The sequence below is a fragment of the Aptenodytes patagonicus genome, chromosome 7 (genome assembly GCF_965638725.1).
Source record: "Aptenodytes patagonicus chromosome 7, bAptPat1.pri.cur, whole genome shotgun sequence".
Lineage (NCBI taxonomy): Eukaryota > Metazoa > Chordata > Aves > Sphenisciformes > Spheniscidae > Aptenodytes > Aptenodytes patagonicus.
Genome location: NC_134955.1, coordinates 34231667 through 34248415, shown reverse-complemented (window position 1 = coordinate 34248415; position 16749 = coordinate 34231667). Strand labels below are relative to the sequence as shown.

The window sequence follows — 16749 nt, the reverse complement described above, 5'->3', positions numbered from 1 at the left end:
GAAGTGGGGGTGGAAGACGACAACTGATGGAAATAAGCAGCACTAAGAGCAAAAATTTCTATGGCCGAAAACTTTTTTAGAGGCCCAATCTTTAGAGGTGAGTAGAATATGTACTACCAGTTGAAGCTTTCATACCTGGGGTCTTTGCAAGCCTGGCTGATGAGTGCCTGAATTTGGGCACTCAAAAATCAGCTGCAAAACTTTGGGAAATTCTAGGAAGAAATGTATGGAAAGGGTACTGGGACTGAACTAATCTTAAAATAAAACTAGAGGGAGCCTAAATGCGCTCCTCTGAGCCAGATACCGTCTTACTATTATCCTGACAGCTCTGCAAGGTAACTCAGCTGAGTGGCAATGCTGGTACCAAAAGGTCTTGGGAAGTGACCCAGGGATGAGACTCCTGCATTACGGTTTATTTCAGGGTGATCTAACCATGGCAGCTGTAGGGGCCAGATCCTGATCTGCAGACCCTTCTTGCTAACCACACCTGCCTGTGTGCGCACATGGACTCGCACAAGTACCTCTGGCAGCTCAGCAGCTGCCAAACTCTCCCTGCTGCCCCTGGGATCTCTGCTGCTGGGTGGAAGCAACGGGAGCGATGTGCTGTTGTTGCCACTTGAGGATGGGAGAAATGTTTCAGTATGAGGGAGAGGGGGAAACAGAGGAGTGACTGTGGGGAGGAATAGCTTCTTCCCTCCAGCACCCTGTCACTTGTCCCTCCTGGTCCCCAGAGGCAGCATGGGCTGCATACCTGCCTGCTGCTGTGGGCTCCAGCCATTTTCCTCCTCTGCCCTAGGCAAAGGCAACAGGCAGCTGGTCCTGCTGCCCAGCCTACAAGCTGCCAGAGGGACCAGGCCAGCACACCAATAGGCCATGCTGCCCCAAATCCTACTGGTCCCAGGCAGGGAGTCCTTCAGACAAATTTTGTTTGTTTGTTTGTTTTCAGTGTAGAGGGAGGCAACTGGTTAAAAATATCCAGCAAGAGACTAAGAAGGGGACTAGGGGAAAAAAAATGGGAAATGGGCTATCCGCCAGAACCTGTGAACATGCCAGTTCAAATGGCTCGTTGCTGGTATCCTCTGTCCTGTAGGAGATGTGTGTCAGTCAAGAGCTGCTTGCCTGGGTAATATTTCTTCCTTGGCAGGACATAGCTGTCACTCTCAAACCAGTTACTTGCTTGGCATCCTGTTCTCCTTCAGAAATAACTTTCACTCAAAAGGCATTTTGTGTGATTGATGTCTGTGCCTGATAAGTCATTAAGCGATACCATCACTTCTGCTGCAGTGACCATTCCTGCAGGAGGGAAAATCAACTGCTTTGTTTTCTGGTCCCTTTCTTTCTCTTTATTTCTGATTTCAGTCAGTATTGCAGGTACTCTTTGGTTTTGGTGCAAATGTAAAGGTGAATAGTCAGGCTTTAAGTCAATGGACTTGAACAGCTGTCTGGTTCGATGCCTATGCAGAGAACTTGTATAAATTCTGATTAAAAGGATGCTGTTGTAATGCTAGAGCATTTGGTACAGCAACTTATTACAATGACAATTTAAATAATGGCAAAAGAGGAGATTATTTTAGAGCAAAAGAAAAAAAAGAGATGCTCCTCTGCTAACATCTGGAATTAACAAGATTATCTGTGAGCCGATGAGGGATGGACAGATCAGCAGAGGAGAGAAACTCATTGGCAATGCTGATGTGGTGTCATGAGACAGAGTGACAGAGTAAGGACACTGATACTGGAAGGAAGCTGTGAGAAAAGACAAAGGAGGTAAGGAATCCATGAGATGAGGGGAGAACAGTCTGTGTTTCTGCTGTAAAAGGCAATTGTCATTTGGATTTTGGAATCCTAATAATACATTTTGTGCCTAAAAGTAATCGATTGTCATGCCAGTCTCTGCACCTCATTGGAAGGAAATACTAGGATTACTGTGTTCCTTGTTAAAAAGACAGACAAGACAAAGTGCAAAGAAGATTAAGTACCTTTCCCAAGGATCCACAGCAAATTATTGCACAGCTGAGAGCAGAACTGGGCATTGAACAATGAGCTGTGAACTCCTTGAGGAGTGTTTTCTCTCTACTGGGGAATCAGTGGACAGGTGAGGAAGAGGGAACAAAGTGTTCGCTTTTTTTTCCTGGTTATGTTGAGTTGGAAGACCTGAAACTTGTGGAGAAAATGTGAGCATTGCTAATAGTCAGGCTAGTGGGAGAAGGTGTAGAATACCATTTTACAGCCATTATGCTGCAGGATGCAGCCTGTCTGGATTGATTGTTTTGCATTGAGTTTGCACAGACAAGAATTTCAGCACAGGGCAACCTTGTCTGTAAAATATGCAGATGATGGCTATGCTGGGAGAAGCTGCACTTATAAATGCAAAGAGGAACATCCCCCACCTCCCACCCCACCATGCTAGAGGATCCAGAGAGATATGAGCCAAGAGAAGCAAATGAGATTCAGCTTTGAAAAATGCAAGCTCAGTCATCTAGGGACATATAAGCTCAAAATACAAATACTCTCAGAGACATATGAAGCAGCATAAATCTGAAATAGAGTGGGATGTGATACTGAGCAGCGGAGCAGTCAGGATTTTGCTGTGTGAGACAGCAGAAAACTCTCCCAAACTAAGGAAACTTTGGCTCTGTATGCAAAGCCATCAGTGATGCTACTTAGCAAGATGGTAATTTATTTCTCTACAGCTCCATTCCTGGGAATATGGGATTACTCTTGTTGTCCATTTCCTGTATAAAACAAAAAAGCCAAAAAAAAAAAAAAGAAAAAAAAGCCTTTCTGCAGAATTGCTCAAAATCAGAAGAGCGGGTGCCACTGAAATGAGACGGGTTGCTAGAACCAAGAGGACAGTGTTTACCTCTGGTTTTTAATATTACAGTTTGCATAGCTGTCCTCATCACTGGGGTGACTAAATGCGACTGAGCAATCTTGTTGAAGGCAATGAGGACCTGCCTGTGCATAGAGGCGTTGGAGAAGGAGGCTCAAAGGGGGAATATGCTGTGTGGTTGTAGTAGAGCCAGGGGACGGACTTGAAGAAGGTCATGGAAAATTAGTTCAAGCATCTTAAACAAATGAGAGGGACAAAGAGGTCAGAATCAGATTGCTCTGACTCCAGGGTGCCAGGGTGCATCAACCTCTGAGGAGGGCAGAAGCTTTTATCCCCCCTCCTTGTGCGTGAAAGTCCCTGTGTCCTGCAGATGCAAACCCACTGCAGTCCCGAGGGTATTGTGGGGTATGGTGTGACCAGCCTGAGGAAAGGGGGGTGCTCTCAGCAAGTGTGGGGGCTGGTTTGAAAGACAGACAAGTAACAAGCAAAAGAGGAAAAAAAAACCCAAATCCAGAATATTGCCAAAGAAAATTGCCTTTCTCCCAAAGAAGGGAATTGGTGAGAAAGCCCCAGCAGGCCTCATCTGTGGCATTGATACAGAGCTCCTTGCTGGGGAAGGTGGCAGCTCTCTTTCCGCTCCCCGGCAGTGATGAGCTTTGCCCAGAGCCTGGCAGGTGGGAACGGCTTTCTGGCTGCCTCAGGGCAGGGGCAGCATCCTTTGCTAGCTGCCCCCAGGCAAGTCCGGCAGCTTCCTGGCTGTGGGTCCTTGTAAGGTCTGGCTGAGATGCCATAGCTCTCTGCAATATTCCTGCTTGCAGTTTGGCTCCTGCCAATGAACCCTGGTACAAGGTTACCTATTCCACATTACTGGAGTTTGGTATTTCTGCTGTAATGCATAGCATAGCAGATTTGTATCAGTCCTACCATTGTCATTATTATGGCAGCTCACAAAGATTGTCTTTTTCCTCCCTGGGTTCCTGCAGCGTCCTGAACCGCACCCCTCCCAGCCTCATCCAGGAGATCATTCTGGTAGATGACTTCAGCTCAGATCGTAAGTATGGACCTATTTCCCTTGCACTTGTTTCTTCCCTTCTGTTTTCCCTCTTTTTGTTTGCTCTGTTCAGTCCCCCTCCCTCACAGAGATTCGCTCTTGTCTGTACACAAGAGATAAAGAAAAGGGAGGAAGTTTTTCTGTGTTTAGTTTATGTCCACGCATGGCAGAGGCCAGAGCTGCTGCTTCTTTTTTTCTTTCCATTAGGTCTTCCCTTTCTGTCAGCTTAGCAGTTTTGGCCAGGTTGCCAGAGATCTCTGTCTAGTTTCATTATGCACCATTTTGTGAGCTGTTTAGCACAGAGATGTATGTAGCAATGGTGTACATGAGCAGAGTGGGTAATTACAAACCAAGAGAGAGCAAGAGGATGCAATGGCGCCTACAGAAAATTCCTGCCTGGGGTCCTGCAGGCAGACTGGGGCGAGACTGTCTGCCTGCCTGCATGTGTCTGGGATCCCAGGTGTCCCTGTGGGAGGCCGTGGAAGGGTTATTGCTTTGGGCAGCGCCATACCTTCTCCTACAGCTTGGCACAGGGATGGAGTGTTTTCTGCATGAGTCCCACCAGACCTGCAGACTGGAGGCTATGGACTCTTTCCATCTGTACAGTTGCTCTTGCTCCTGGCTCTTGTGTAGTAGTGGTGAGGTGGTGGGGACAGAAGACTTCTTGCTTCTCCCATGATGTGCACTAGATTCAAGGATAATCTAGTTGTGTGCTGCTTATAATAATTTATAATTACTCCTTCAGAACACTTTACAGATAGCTGAGAATGCCCACCTTGCCCTGCTGAGGTAAGGAAGCATTGCTCTTTTGATTTTGTAGCTAAATACATATGTAGCTTTGGCCAAAAAAAAATTTTAAAGGTGGATGCTGAGATTAGGGATTTAACTTTCTGAGGGCCTTAGAGTGTGATAAGGACTGAGCTGTGCCCAGCTGTTGGAGTTGGGTGTTTCTGAGCACCTCCAACAAACAGTCCTAAATGTCCCATATTCAGCATCTAGAAATTCAATTCTTAATGGCCAAAGTGTACCAGATCAACACTGATGGATCTCTGGGACCTGTATGCACAGGGCTCAGCCAGAAACTCCCATTTAGGCTCCTTGGTAAATGGAAAGATTTTTAAAAAGCCCCATCCTCTGACAGCTCTCATTTTTCTCACCGGCAGCTGGATATTTGTGGATACAGCTACTCCCCTGAGGCACCTGCATGGAGGCACTTTAGCGCATGTTTGAGGTCTGACGCTTTGCTTTAATATCCGCCTCGGTTTCTCCAAAGATACGGAGAGTTTGTAAGCTCTGGCAAGTAGTTACAGTCAGAATGATATGCTCCACTCCTGGAGAGTGAATGACTTGATAAGGATTCTCGTACTTACCTGAAGTTGTGACTTTGCCAAGATGAGTGTTGCCTTCTCTTGTAGCAGATGTCCAGCAAAATTTCGGTACTCTGTAATTAAGAGCACCTGCCACTTCACTTGGATGATGCAGCAACTGCCAAAGTGCCCACACAAGAGCATTATTTCAGATTGCATGTATCCTTGAGAATGGAAATGCTCCTGCAGGAACATGCCAAGAGATGCACTTCGGCTAATGGCCTTTGCGTTCTCCCCAGAGCATTCAGTCTGTGGGAGGATGACAGCGGGAAAGGGGAGGTGTGAGACATGAAAAGGAATAAGCAATAAACATGGAAACTGGGGTGAACTTGGTGGAGCAAGGGGAAAGAGCAAGTTAGAAATTGTTGTTCCTGTGACCTCTGCTAGGGCAGGAATAGAAAGAGGATAACAGAGAATTAAAGACCCAGTGCTCATTGGTACAGCTGGGATGGAGCCGGTAGCTGTTCCTCTCTGTCATCTTCCTTGGGCAATGTAAATGAGGGATGGCATGAGCTTCTGGCAAGCTGCCAGCGAAGCCCTCGGTTAGGCATCCATGTGTTAGTGCAATGGTGTCTCCAAGGAAGCAGGTCACATTCCTGTGGCCTTTATTAAATAAAATCAAGCAGAAACTGCCCCGAGAACAAATGGTGGGAAATGCCCAGACGAGCCGCTAAAGGCAAAGAGAGCAGATGGAATCACTGTATATGACAGGACTTTCTTTTACTTAGCACTTTGGTGATTTTCAGCCCTTGCTCCCTGCTGTCTCTCCGTTTCATCAGTGCTTGGTGCCACGTTGCCAGCGCATGCCCCGTTGTTCTTGTGAAACACTGAGCGCAGGAGGGCGAAGGCCTGGCTGCTCAGAGTATCAGGAAACACAGGCTCAGCTGTCCGAGGAGGACAGCAAGCAAGCAGTGCTCTTCTGTGTACTCTTTAGACAACAGGATTAAGGCCATCAGGCTGATTAATGTGATGTTAAGTGAAAGCAGAATTTCCCCTCCCATGGAGAAGCAGAACAGTTAATTGGAGCTCTCTGTTGAAATCAAATAATTCATGCAAGTGTGCCAAATGTTTTTTTTGCCTTCCCTAAGCTGAGGACTGCCAGCTCCTTACCAAGATCCCAAAGGTCAAGTGTCTACGAAACACCCGGCGAGAAGGTGAGTGTGGAAAACTTTGTAGGTACAAAGATTTTGCAGATTTTCCCACATGGCCCTGTTTGCTTGCCAGCTGCTTACATGTTGTTTCTTATGGTTACAGTTTGTTTTTTCAGTATAAGAGTTTGGTGTCCTGGTTTGGAGGCTCTGTGGAGGGAGAACCTGGCTTATCAACCCTCAGGCTTCAGGGCTCTCATTTCATACTTTAAATAATGAGAAGTGGTGTCCAGAGGCCCTGTCTAGAACAAGGACCGCAGTTTAAGATCTTTATGAGTATAGATGCAGATGTAAGTCTTACCCTTTTAAACTCAGAGTGAGTCAAGCCATCTAGGAGATGTAGGAAAGGGAAAAACAATCATATATCTATCATAAATAGATACAATTAAGGAAAGTTATTTCTCATATATCTCCTATGTGCATAAATGGTAATGCTGACTTTCCCAGCTGCTCTTCAGTTTGACTCACATGTGCTGGCTTATTTCTAAACCTGACAGTGCACAGCAGGCCTGGAGCAAGGATCTGGAAAGGGAGACGGGAGTCACTGCTCAGTTCACAAAGGGCATCCCAGGTAGTGGGATGGTCTGTAAGAAAGTATGGAGACATCTGAGAGCCAGGTTGACATCTCTGACCGCAGGGCAGAATAAAGGACAAGTAGGAATAAAGCAGATAAGCAGTAAGAAAGGCAACAAGCAGAGAGTAGAGCTTGGTCCTATGGAAGTGGTGAGAGAGACATCGAGTAGGCAAGGTACCTGTGAGGAGGGCTGGAAGTGAAGGAGGACATCATCAATGCAGGAACCAGATGAAAGCTCAGTGACATGGACAGAAGTGACAGGTGAGGTCATTATTTGTCTGCTGGGAGGGCTCAGCTGGCAGTGTGTCCCCTAAGGGATGCCCTGCTAAAGCTGCTCTCTACTCCTGATGGAGGTGTGATATAGGAGAACCACCTGCTCTTCTCCTATAATGGCCACACAAAGTATTTTATTTTCTGAAGGAGGTTCAGCTGTTTCCCTTCATAACCTTCCTGCTCCTCTGCTGTCCTTTCCTCATTGTAGGGCTGATTCGCTCTCGGGTACGAGGAGCTGAAGTGGCTACCGCTGACATCCTCACCTTCTTGGACAGTCACTGTGAAGTCAACAGCGAGTGGCTGCAGCCAATGCTTCAGAGAGTGAAAGAGGTGAGCACCATCTCCCCCTCCGGAATGGATGGGCCTGATTTGTCTTGTGCTGGTGGATCCTCTGCCCTCACATGCCATCAGCAGTGCCAGTGAAGACAGCATTCCTAGGAACTCCTGAGGCAGGCTGTCACAGAGGAAGGTACAGCCTGAGCTAGATGGGCAAGAGATCCCTGACAGGCTTCTATGTTCTCCTGCTAATGTGGCAGGGCAGGAGGTGCTCAGTGATGGGATGCAATAGTGAACACTTGAACCACTAACTTATACCTCAGGTCTCCTGCAGGTGCTGTGCTTCCTAGTCCTGTGCACCTGTACATAGGGTAGCCGCTTTGGCAGCACACACTGTGCAACTTTTCCATGGTTGCCATCTCCCTTCTTGCTGCTGGACCCTCCCCTGTGCCTTGTCACTGCCAAAGCTTTCCTTCCATTAATGCTCCCGCCGAGCTGCCAACACACACCACCTGCATGCAGGCAGCTTCCTAGCACAGAGGAGCTGCCTGTGAGTGCAGGGATGTCCCTTTGCTGGTTCACTTGGGAAAGGATTGACATGAGGCTAGAAGAGTGAAAATGAGACAGAAATATTAGCAGCTGTCACCCTGACTGCACTGTAGGGCTGGAGGGGGAGACATGGCTCTGCTGTAAGAGCAAACTGGGGAGAGGTGATGGGAGACGTCACAGCCATGCTTGCAAGTGGCAGGGATTGATCCCCTCCTCTGAAAGGAGGGTTCCATGTAGTAATGGGCCCGAGGAGAAGGGGTGGAGGCTCTAATGCTGCCTTGCATTCATGTCTGCTTGGCTTAATATGAAGGAGCAGAAGAAGGTGAAACTTCAGGATTGATAACTTAAAAGCTTCTGCTTTTTATTCCTGCTCAATAAATCCTCCATCTCGGAAGCCCATAAATGTTTACTTTACTACTGCTCTTTAAGTCAAGCTGCAGCAGCAGCAGCATAGGGGTCCCTCAGCAGAAAGGACCCACTAGTTCCTTCAAGGAAGGATCTAAGTTGTGAAAGCTTGGGTGCTGACTCCAGTATTATTTAGTGAGCAGATTTCAAGTCAGCCTATTTCTGACCTATTTCCTACATTTCTGATGTGCATCCTAGTTCAGATTTCAATCTTGCCTTACCCAGTCCTAGCACTGCCTGGTTGGAGCAGTGGCTGGAGCGCCAGGCTGCTGGGTGGGTGCTGGGGGGACTCAGGCTGGGCAGATATACTCTCGCTGTGCAGCCATCACAGCACGGTGGGGAATAAACATGAATGATAGCTCTCACCTAGGATGTACTATCCTGGCCAAATGCGCTACAGCAGGAGGAACTATTGCATGGCACAAAATGAAGGTTTGATAGGAAAGGCGTGGAGGCTGGCAGCTGTCCGATAACAAGACGGTATTTGTGGCATTGCCAGCTCTGTTTTATCATATATTTCAGCTATCACAAGACTGTCTTTAATGTCCTGTCTCATGACGTTGAAAAATTGTTATAATCTTAACTTCTACTTAATAAAAGAATTACAAAGAAAAACTCTAAATACCTATACCCCTTAATGTCAATAATGTACCCCCAATATCTTAATATTATAATATTATGTTTTTTCCAGTTTGCACTATGATTCTTAAGTGTGGGGTCTTGATTCATAGTACTTGTTAGGAAGATGCTTTATTAGTGGGTTGATCATTTCTAGGCTGATGATAATGAGTTAATTCAAGGATGGCTGAGCAGAAGGTATGCTGTCAGTAGATATCAAAACCAAGCACAAAACCTTTGGGATTCATGCCCTGTGACTTGGGCAGGAAATAAAGAGCTGTTTCTTAGCAGCACTCCTGGGTGTTGGGGTCCCAGGCTCCATTCCCCACATCCGTGGTGTGCAGCTGGCTAATACCCACCATCTCCATGTTTGGATGTAGTGGCCACGGATCCCTTGCTCAGCTACCAGAACTGTACTGGAGAAGCCAGACAAAGGTTTACATGTGCAGCTTTGTGTTTTCTGATCTCTGGCAGCTTTGCCAGACATTCAAGAAAAGCCTGACTCTTTTTTTTTTTTCCCCTTTCTCTCTCTCCCTCAGGATTATACCCGAGTGGTGAGTCCAATCATTGATGTTATCAGCCTGGATAATTTTGCCTACCTGGCAGCATCAGCAGATCTGAGGGGAGGTGGGTATAATGAATAGCTTGTGTAAGTTAGGCCTGAGGGATGGTGCATGAAAAAGATAATTTACATTCTCTTCAGCTTTCTAAGAAAACAGTGATGCTCTTTCCTGATGGGTTCTCTGTCCTCTTTTTCCTGCAACTTGCAAAGTCAGATCTTTTGCAGAGTTAAAACAAAACCCAACTAGTGTTTTCCTCTTAGGCTTGCATCACTGTCACAACATTTTGCAATTTCAGGGTTTAATTAACTGATTAAACATATCACCATGCCCTCCCTACACTACATGTACACTGGAGTCTGCCAGGCACTTCCAGCTGCTGCTCCTATCTGCCAGACTATCTCATGGCATCTTCTGAAAAGCATTTGCACCTCTCTCCTAGCAGCTGAACACCCTTGCAGCTGTTCCTGTGGTCACCCACAGATCCTGGTGCTCCTCTCCCTCTTCTATGGCTGGGGTTCACTGCCACATTGCTTGCCTGCCAAAGGCTACTCGTTCTGTGGCTACCCTTAACAATGGTATAGTGTTAGTGACTGTGCTGTGCTCAGCTATCCACCACAGGCCATCTATAAATAAATGCTAGTCTTGAAAGAGGTGATGGTTACAGTGATCTGCAGGCCTTTGTTCCCAGAATACATCACATCCCACAAAGTCCTTTGATTAATGCCTCATAACTTTGGCAGACAGGGAGGTGTAAGACAGACTGGCCAAAATGCAGTTACATCTCACACTGACAACACTGTCCTGAAGATATGGAGTGGAATTGAGCAGAGATCTGTAATGCTAAAGGATGAGGATGCCAAGACAGAAGCTGGTGACTTCTTAGCTACATTAGGATAGACTCTTGCCGTTTTGGGTAGACCATGAGGGAGATCAGGGAAGGAAAGTAGGGATAGCCTGTGACGTAAAGGTGGAGACTATCACTGAAGCTAGTAGAAAAACAATAACAAAACCTATTTGACATGTTTTTTTCCTTCTCAGGGTTTGACTGGAGCCTTCACTTTAAGTGGGAGCAGATTCCTATAGAGCAGAAGATGTCCAGAACAGACCCAACTCAGTCTATAAGGTAGCTGTCTCTGATGGACTGTGTACAGTCCTCCAAATGCCTTTACTAAGCCTTCATCAGTATGCCTTACTGAGGACAAAATGCCACAGTGTTCACCTGATGATGACAAACTCTTCTTGTTTTTGTGGTCTCACTCAACACTCTGAATGCCTCAGAAATCCCTTCTGGGGATTTTTAATTTTAATGGGGGTTTTTAATTACCTCCATCTTCCAGGTGAAGAATTAAGGAATGAAGCAGCTAAACAGTCACCCAGGAAGTGTAAAGCAGACCTGGGAACTGAATCTTGCCTAGTAATTTGGGCACACAATTATCCTCCCCTCCTAAATATGCGTGTCTATGGACAAAACAGACTCTGTTGGCTGGAACAGTTATTGCCAGCCTTGCTGCTGTGTACACAGCTCTGAGGAATGTAGAACATGACAAATCCTGATATAAAAAGTCACAGTGCTTGCCTGTTTAGGCAGACAGCTCCCTGTTTGTAGCGTAAAAGTATCATTCAATTCCTCTGTGTAATTTGTGAGCCTCTGTTTTGTACTCCAGAAACAACCAGCTTGCTAACAGCAGAGCAGTACATTCAGCAAAGTCTCTCACACCGTGTCTACTTGGTGAACACAGTCATCAGACAGTGCCCCTATCATTCCTTCACACTGTGCATATTTGTATAAATGCAAAAGACACAGAATTACTCACGTAGTGCTTGCAGGACCATCTAACAAGGGCAGGAGGATGATCTGGTGAGGAGGGATCTCAGAAGCCTGCTGCAGGTTCATGTCCCAGCTCTACTATTTTTCTCTTTTAAATGAGATACGTTTTGTCAGACCTGGACAAATTGTCCCCCCTCTAAAATGAGGATGGAGGTGCTACATATATATGTGATTATTTTGTGGGGGCTTGTGTTTTCTTTTCCAGAACCCCTGTCATAGCAGGAGGCATCTTTGTGATCGACAAGTCCTGGTTTAACCACCTGGGAAAATATGATACTCAAATGGACATCTGGGGAGGAGAAAATTTTGGTAAGTTTAGGGTGTTTCAGAGGAATGAAACACTAAAGCAGAACCATTTCCCAGTCTTCATTGCCTACCAGAACTCTCCTTTTGAGAGATCTGATCTGCATGTCGATGTAAGGCTAGGGACATGGTCAGGTAATCCCCATGTCGGTCAGAATTGTACCGCTGTCAGCTTTGTGCAAAGTAAAGTATCCGGGGCATTCCGGATTTTGAAATGGTGCAGGTGGAGCTGAAGAGATAAAAGCCTTACTCTGTTTTGCAGTCAACTTAAATAGACTTTTCTGTAGCTAACGCTGCCAAAAAATTAATGTCACAGATTTGTAAATAAATCCCTTTAAAGAAGAATTTACATGGTGTTTTCTAGCACCCAGAGGACCAATTAGAAAGAAAGAAATAGTCAGGAAGAGGAAACTTTTGTTTCTCTGAACACAGCTGGGAGAGCTGCCTCTTTCTGAAATGCCCTCTGAAACCAGGAAATAATATTTTTGGCTGATAACAGAATATCAAGGTACCACTTTTTTAAAACAAAGTATCTAATAATGAGTGTTTGTGTTCTCTGTTTTCTGAGGTCTTGCTTCAGTTTTATGATATTTGTGAAATTAAAAAGAGACATTAAATGGGGCTTGCATTGGGATCTCAGCAGTGCTATTAGTATCAGCTATGCACTGTAGGCAGAAGTAACAGGCAGCCTTTACCCAGGCATGAAGATCCCCTCTCCTGTGTCCCTCAGACTCCCCTGCATAGCCAAACTCAGCTCCTTGCTGTCACTGGCCCAAGCTGCAGAGCCAGCCACTTGGCCATCCTGCCAGCCTCTGAGCTGCAACTGTGTAAAAGCTGTAAACCCCAAAGATGGAGAAGGAATACTTCTTTAGGCTTTTGGTTGTCTGCTTCTGCCCACCTGGGAACCCAGTGCTGCTGTTTGGTGCGTATGTCAGTAGCTTGATGCTAAGCAGAACTCTCTGCCGTAAGTGGCAGTAAATTACCTGCGCACCCACAGCCCTTCTTGCACGTAGAGCTGATCAAAACCTGCACAGAATTGCTTCATTCTCCTTCAAATTGCTCTCGTAAAGCCTGGCAGTGGCTGGGCCAGGCTGTGTGGGACTGGGCCAGGTGTACAGGGCTTGCCAGTTTTGCCTTGTTGTGTGGTCTGCCTGTAAATTTGTTGTCTCCCATCACTTGTCTCTTATCCTGCACCTCCACTCTTCACTTAAGAGGGCAAAGCTAAATGCACAATGCTCTGTTTAATGGGGCCTGTCCCTGAGCCACATTGCCACACCACCACTGTGATGATGACAATGGGAAGGTATCTTAAAACCAAAACAGACTGTTTTTCTTTTTTAAAGCTAACTTTTGTTCCACTCTTCAGCAGAATCAACCAGTGGCTTCTACATCGAGCCTGTTGCTGTTGCATGGCAGAGGGGTAGAGATCAACCTGTATTTGACAACAAAAAGTATTAATTTTCCTTGAAATAGTCAGAATGGTTAATTTACCCTCTTAAAAAAAGTTTTCCATACTTAATTGAAAATTAGATTTTGTGATCAAGGAAAAATGTTGATAATGTTCTGAAACACTATTTTTACTACAAATTACAATTTTGAGTGGGAAAGGAACTGCTTGGATAAGGTCACCATTTGCAGGTGAGGTGGGAGAATGGTTCTGGCTAATTTTGGTGGGTGAGATGGGCCATTCCCTGCCCATGAAGGCCATTTTTAATAAACTTCTTTGAAACTTTTTTCCTGTGAGGAAACGGGATAAGAGAATGTATGGGAAGGGCACAGAGCCAGTCAAGTTCTATGCACACAGCAGGTACACAGAAATGATCAGGCAGCAATTACCAGCTGCCTAAATATCCTTCCAGCTGGATGTGAGCTGGTAAACCCCTTTTTTTCCACTGTGATGGGGAAAAGCCACAGTGATTATGTCATTTAAAACACATATGGACTAGGTCACATCCTGGAAAATATACAGCAAAAAGTTCTCCTATGCTTTCCATCAGAGGATGGATGAAAGTCCTTAATAAGCTATGTTTGATCTCCATTTTCTCTTCTGTGCCCAAAATCTGCATTCTTTTGCCCCTTCTTTAAAGAATTCTGTAATTTACAAACCTGGACATGCAGTCTGTGTGCCTGAGATATCAACATGGCACGAGGAATCCTCTCTTGGGAGATGGACATCACTTTAAGTTACACATGCTAGATTGAGAGTTTTGTTTTTGTTATAGGCTGGAGTGAGTCAGAACCTCGTTCCCGGAGAGTAAATGCCAGCTGGACACACCACCAGACAGAAACTTATGTCTTGGCCTTTTTTTTGTTTTTAAAGCCCTTCCTCTCTTCGAAGCTGGAACTCCCTGTTGAAAAGAGACTGAACATAATAAGCTCTAGGAAAGAGTCAGGGAGAGAAAAGAGCTAGTAAGAAATGCCACAAAATACAGTCTAATAAAATGTTTTTTTTACTTAGAAGCTAGATTAAATACACCATCTTCCCCCCACAAAAACACACTGTTTAAACAACCTTTCCCGGGAGCTAGAGAGGAAAGCTGTGGAGAAAGATGAAGGTTGGGAAGATGTTAGTATGTGTACATGCTTTGAAACAGCCATTAGATCTGGATACATAATTTCTTTTTCATTTCTGAACATCAGAGCCCCACAATTCAGGCATTACTGGAGGGAGATCCCAACTGTGTAAAGTTTTTGAAGTAATCAGTCTACACAATCTGAAGCCCTTTTGGTAAGGACTACCAAACTACCCAGCTAATTTTCATTTTCCTTCTTTTCTTCTCTTCTCACCGCCACATGAAATGCAAGTGGAAAACCCCTCTGGTGTGGCACTGATTAAACTTGCGAGGACAGACCCGTAAGCTTGAGCGAGATCACATCTCTTCTGTGATGCAAATAAGCGCCTGTACATCAAAGCTTCATGTTCTTCTAATCCTTTAACAAAATGTTGAATTTAGCTTCAGGACCAGCTGGATTTCTTCAAGTAGCAGGGTTCTCTCCATATTTTTATAGTCACACTATTAGGCTGATTTCTGCTCTCAGTAGCTCCCCCAGCAGAGGCAACAGGTGACAAACTGTCATCCACTTTTTTTTTATTAACATAGCCAAGAGAGCAAGAACAACAAGATACTGTAGGATGGATAACATGGAGGTATGAGGGAGAGGACTCTGCTCTAGACATTGACTCACTTCCTATGCCCTCATCTTGTTCTCTTCTTTCTCCTTGTCTCCTAAACGCTCTTTCTTCCTCACATGATTTGCTTTACATGGTGAATTCTTCTTTTTTTCTTCCATCCACGTGCAAGGCTGGAGAGTTACAGAAGTCCAAAACAAGGTGCATGTGGGGGTGATCTCAGTCTGTTGCCAAATGCCATCCTGAAGGCCTGACAGCAACCACAAGGACCTGGTCAAAGGGAAAGGTGTCTCACTGAAATGCTCGGGGGACCAAGGAGAGGAGTGGGACTGGAAAAGGCTAGGAAGTCTCTGAGCCGCAAGGGTTGCCTCCATTTTAACAAAGGGAGGACAGTTTTTCCACTCTCACCATGGCATTGCTTTTCCTGGTTTTGCTGTTGCAGGCAATAGATCTAGAGCAGAGGGGCAAGGTTTTCAGGCATACTGCTGAAGTTGCCCTTCTTGGAAATGCTGCCGGTCTGCCTGCAGCTGTATGACTCTTGGGGTCTCTTCCAGAGCTCTCTTTCCGAGTGTGGATGTGCGGTGGCAGCTTGGAGATCGTTCCCTGCAGTCGAGTGGGACACGTGTTCAGGAAGCGCCATCCCTATGACTTCCCTGAGGGCAACGCACTGACTTACATCAAGTAGGTATTGGGTAGTTCCTGGTAGCAGCCAGGCCACCTTGATGTTTGGCATGTCTAAATAAGCCTGAATTCTTTGTTGTCTTTCTGCCTGATGACAGAGGAGAACAGCTTGTGGCTGAGCATCTGTTCTCAAGGGAAGGATGAGCTGCTGTTTTCTGTGAACAAAACCTGTTCCCTCTCTGTTGTTTGTATTAGTGCGCCTTGTTTTTCCTCAGTGTGCAATGGAGGTGGGGAGCAGTACCCCAGAGAGAGACCTTGACCGTTCGTGGATACTGCCCTCTGACATGTGCCTGTGTATCAGCAGTGCTTAGTCATTTTTGTTGTCTCTGAGCTGCTTTTGAGTCCAGAGATCCTACTGAGCTGTATGTGCTTTGAGACAAGCCCTAAGGACAACTTCCACTGCAGGACAGATGGGAAGAGAAAAAAGATGAGACAAAGTGCTTCACAATGAGAGCGGTTAAGCACTGGCACAGGGCCCCAGAGAGGTGGTGAAATCTCCATCCTTGGAGATTTCAAAACTCGACCAGGCAAGACCCTGAACAACATGACCTAACCTGAAGCTAGTCTGCTTTGGGCAGGAGGTCGGACCAGGTGATACCTAGAGGTGCTTTCCAAGCTGAATTATTCTGTGGCATTATTCTAATCTAATACTGTAAAGCAGGGTGGTGGTGACAGTCAGTCCAGGTGTCTCTGCAGAGGAAGCGTGTGTGAAAAAATTATGGTAAACTATGGCTGTTAAAATTTTACCTTCTGAACTGAAGCATCCTTGCAAGGCTTTGTAGATTTAACACATTCAATCTATATCCATCTGTACTGCCCACTGTGTTTCACGTTTGGGACTGTCCCCCACTCCCTCCTGGCAGACAGGCCTTGGGTCTGCCCACCCAGTGCCTGCTTGCTGGGAGGGCAGGTTCTCCAGCAGCACTCAGCAAAGCATCTCCTCATCCCCATGCAGGAACACCAAGCGCACAGCAGAGGTGTGGATGGATGAATACAAGCAGTATTACTATGAGGCCCGGCCATCTGCCATTGGGAAGGCATTTGGAAGGTAAGCTGCCCCCAAACCTCGGTAGGAGGGTTTTGGTAAGCCCCTTGCTAGCAAGGAATAGTTTTTGGATCTTCTCTGGGGTGAAGTGTGGGAAACAAAGATGCT

The 16749-nt window shown here is 46.0% G+C and overlaps 1 protein-coding gene across 2 annotated transcripts in view; it reads left to right on the top strand.

Moving 5' to 3' along the window:
• GALNT16 (polypeptide N-acetylgalactosaminyltransferase 16) overlaps window positions 1-16749 on the top strand; it is an 81284-nt gene that overhangs the window by 45855 nt on the left and 18680 nt on the right. For both annotated transcript variants that reach the window (XM_076344805.1, XM_076344804.1), the window contains exons 4-11: window positions 3814-3881; window positions 6337-6402; window positions 7452-7573; window positions 9631-9718; window positions 10693-10777; window positions 11688-11791; window positions 15470-15596; window positions 16552-16644. In XM_076344805.1, the coding sequence (XP_076200920.1) occupies window positions 3814-3881; window positions 6337-6402; window positions 7452-7573; window positions 9631-9718; window positions 10693-10777; window positions 11688-11791; window positions 15470-15596; window positions 16552-16644 (753 nt within the window). The remainder of the gene's footprint in view (window positions 1-3813; window positions 3882-6336; window positions 6403-7451; window positions 7574-9630; window positions 9719-10692; window positions 10778-11687; window positions 11792-15469; window positions 15597-16551; window positions 16645-16749) is intronic.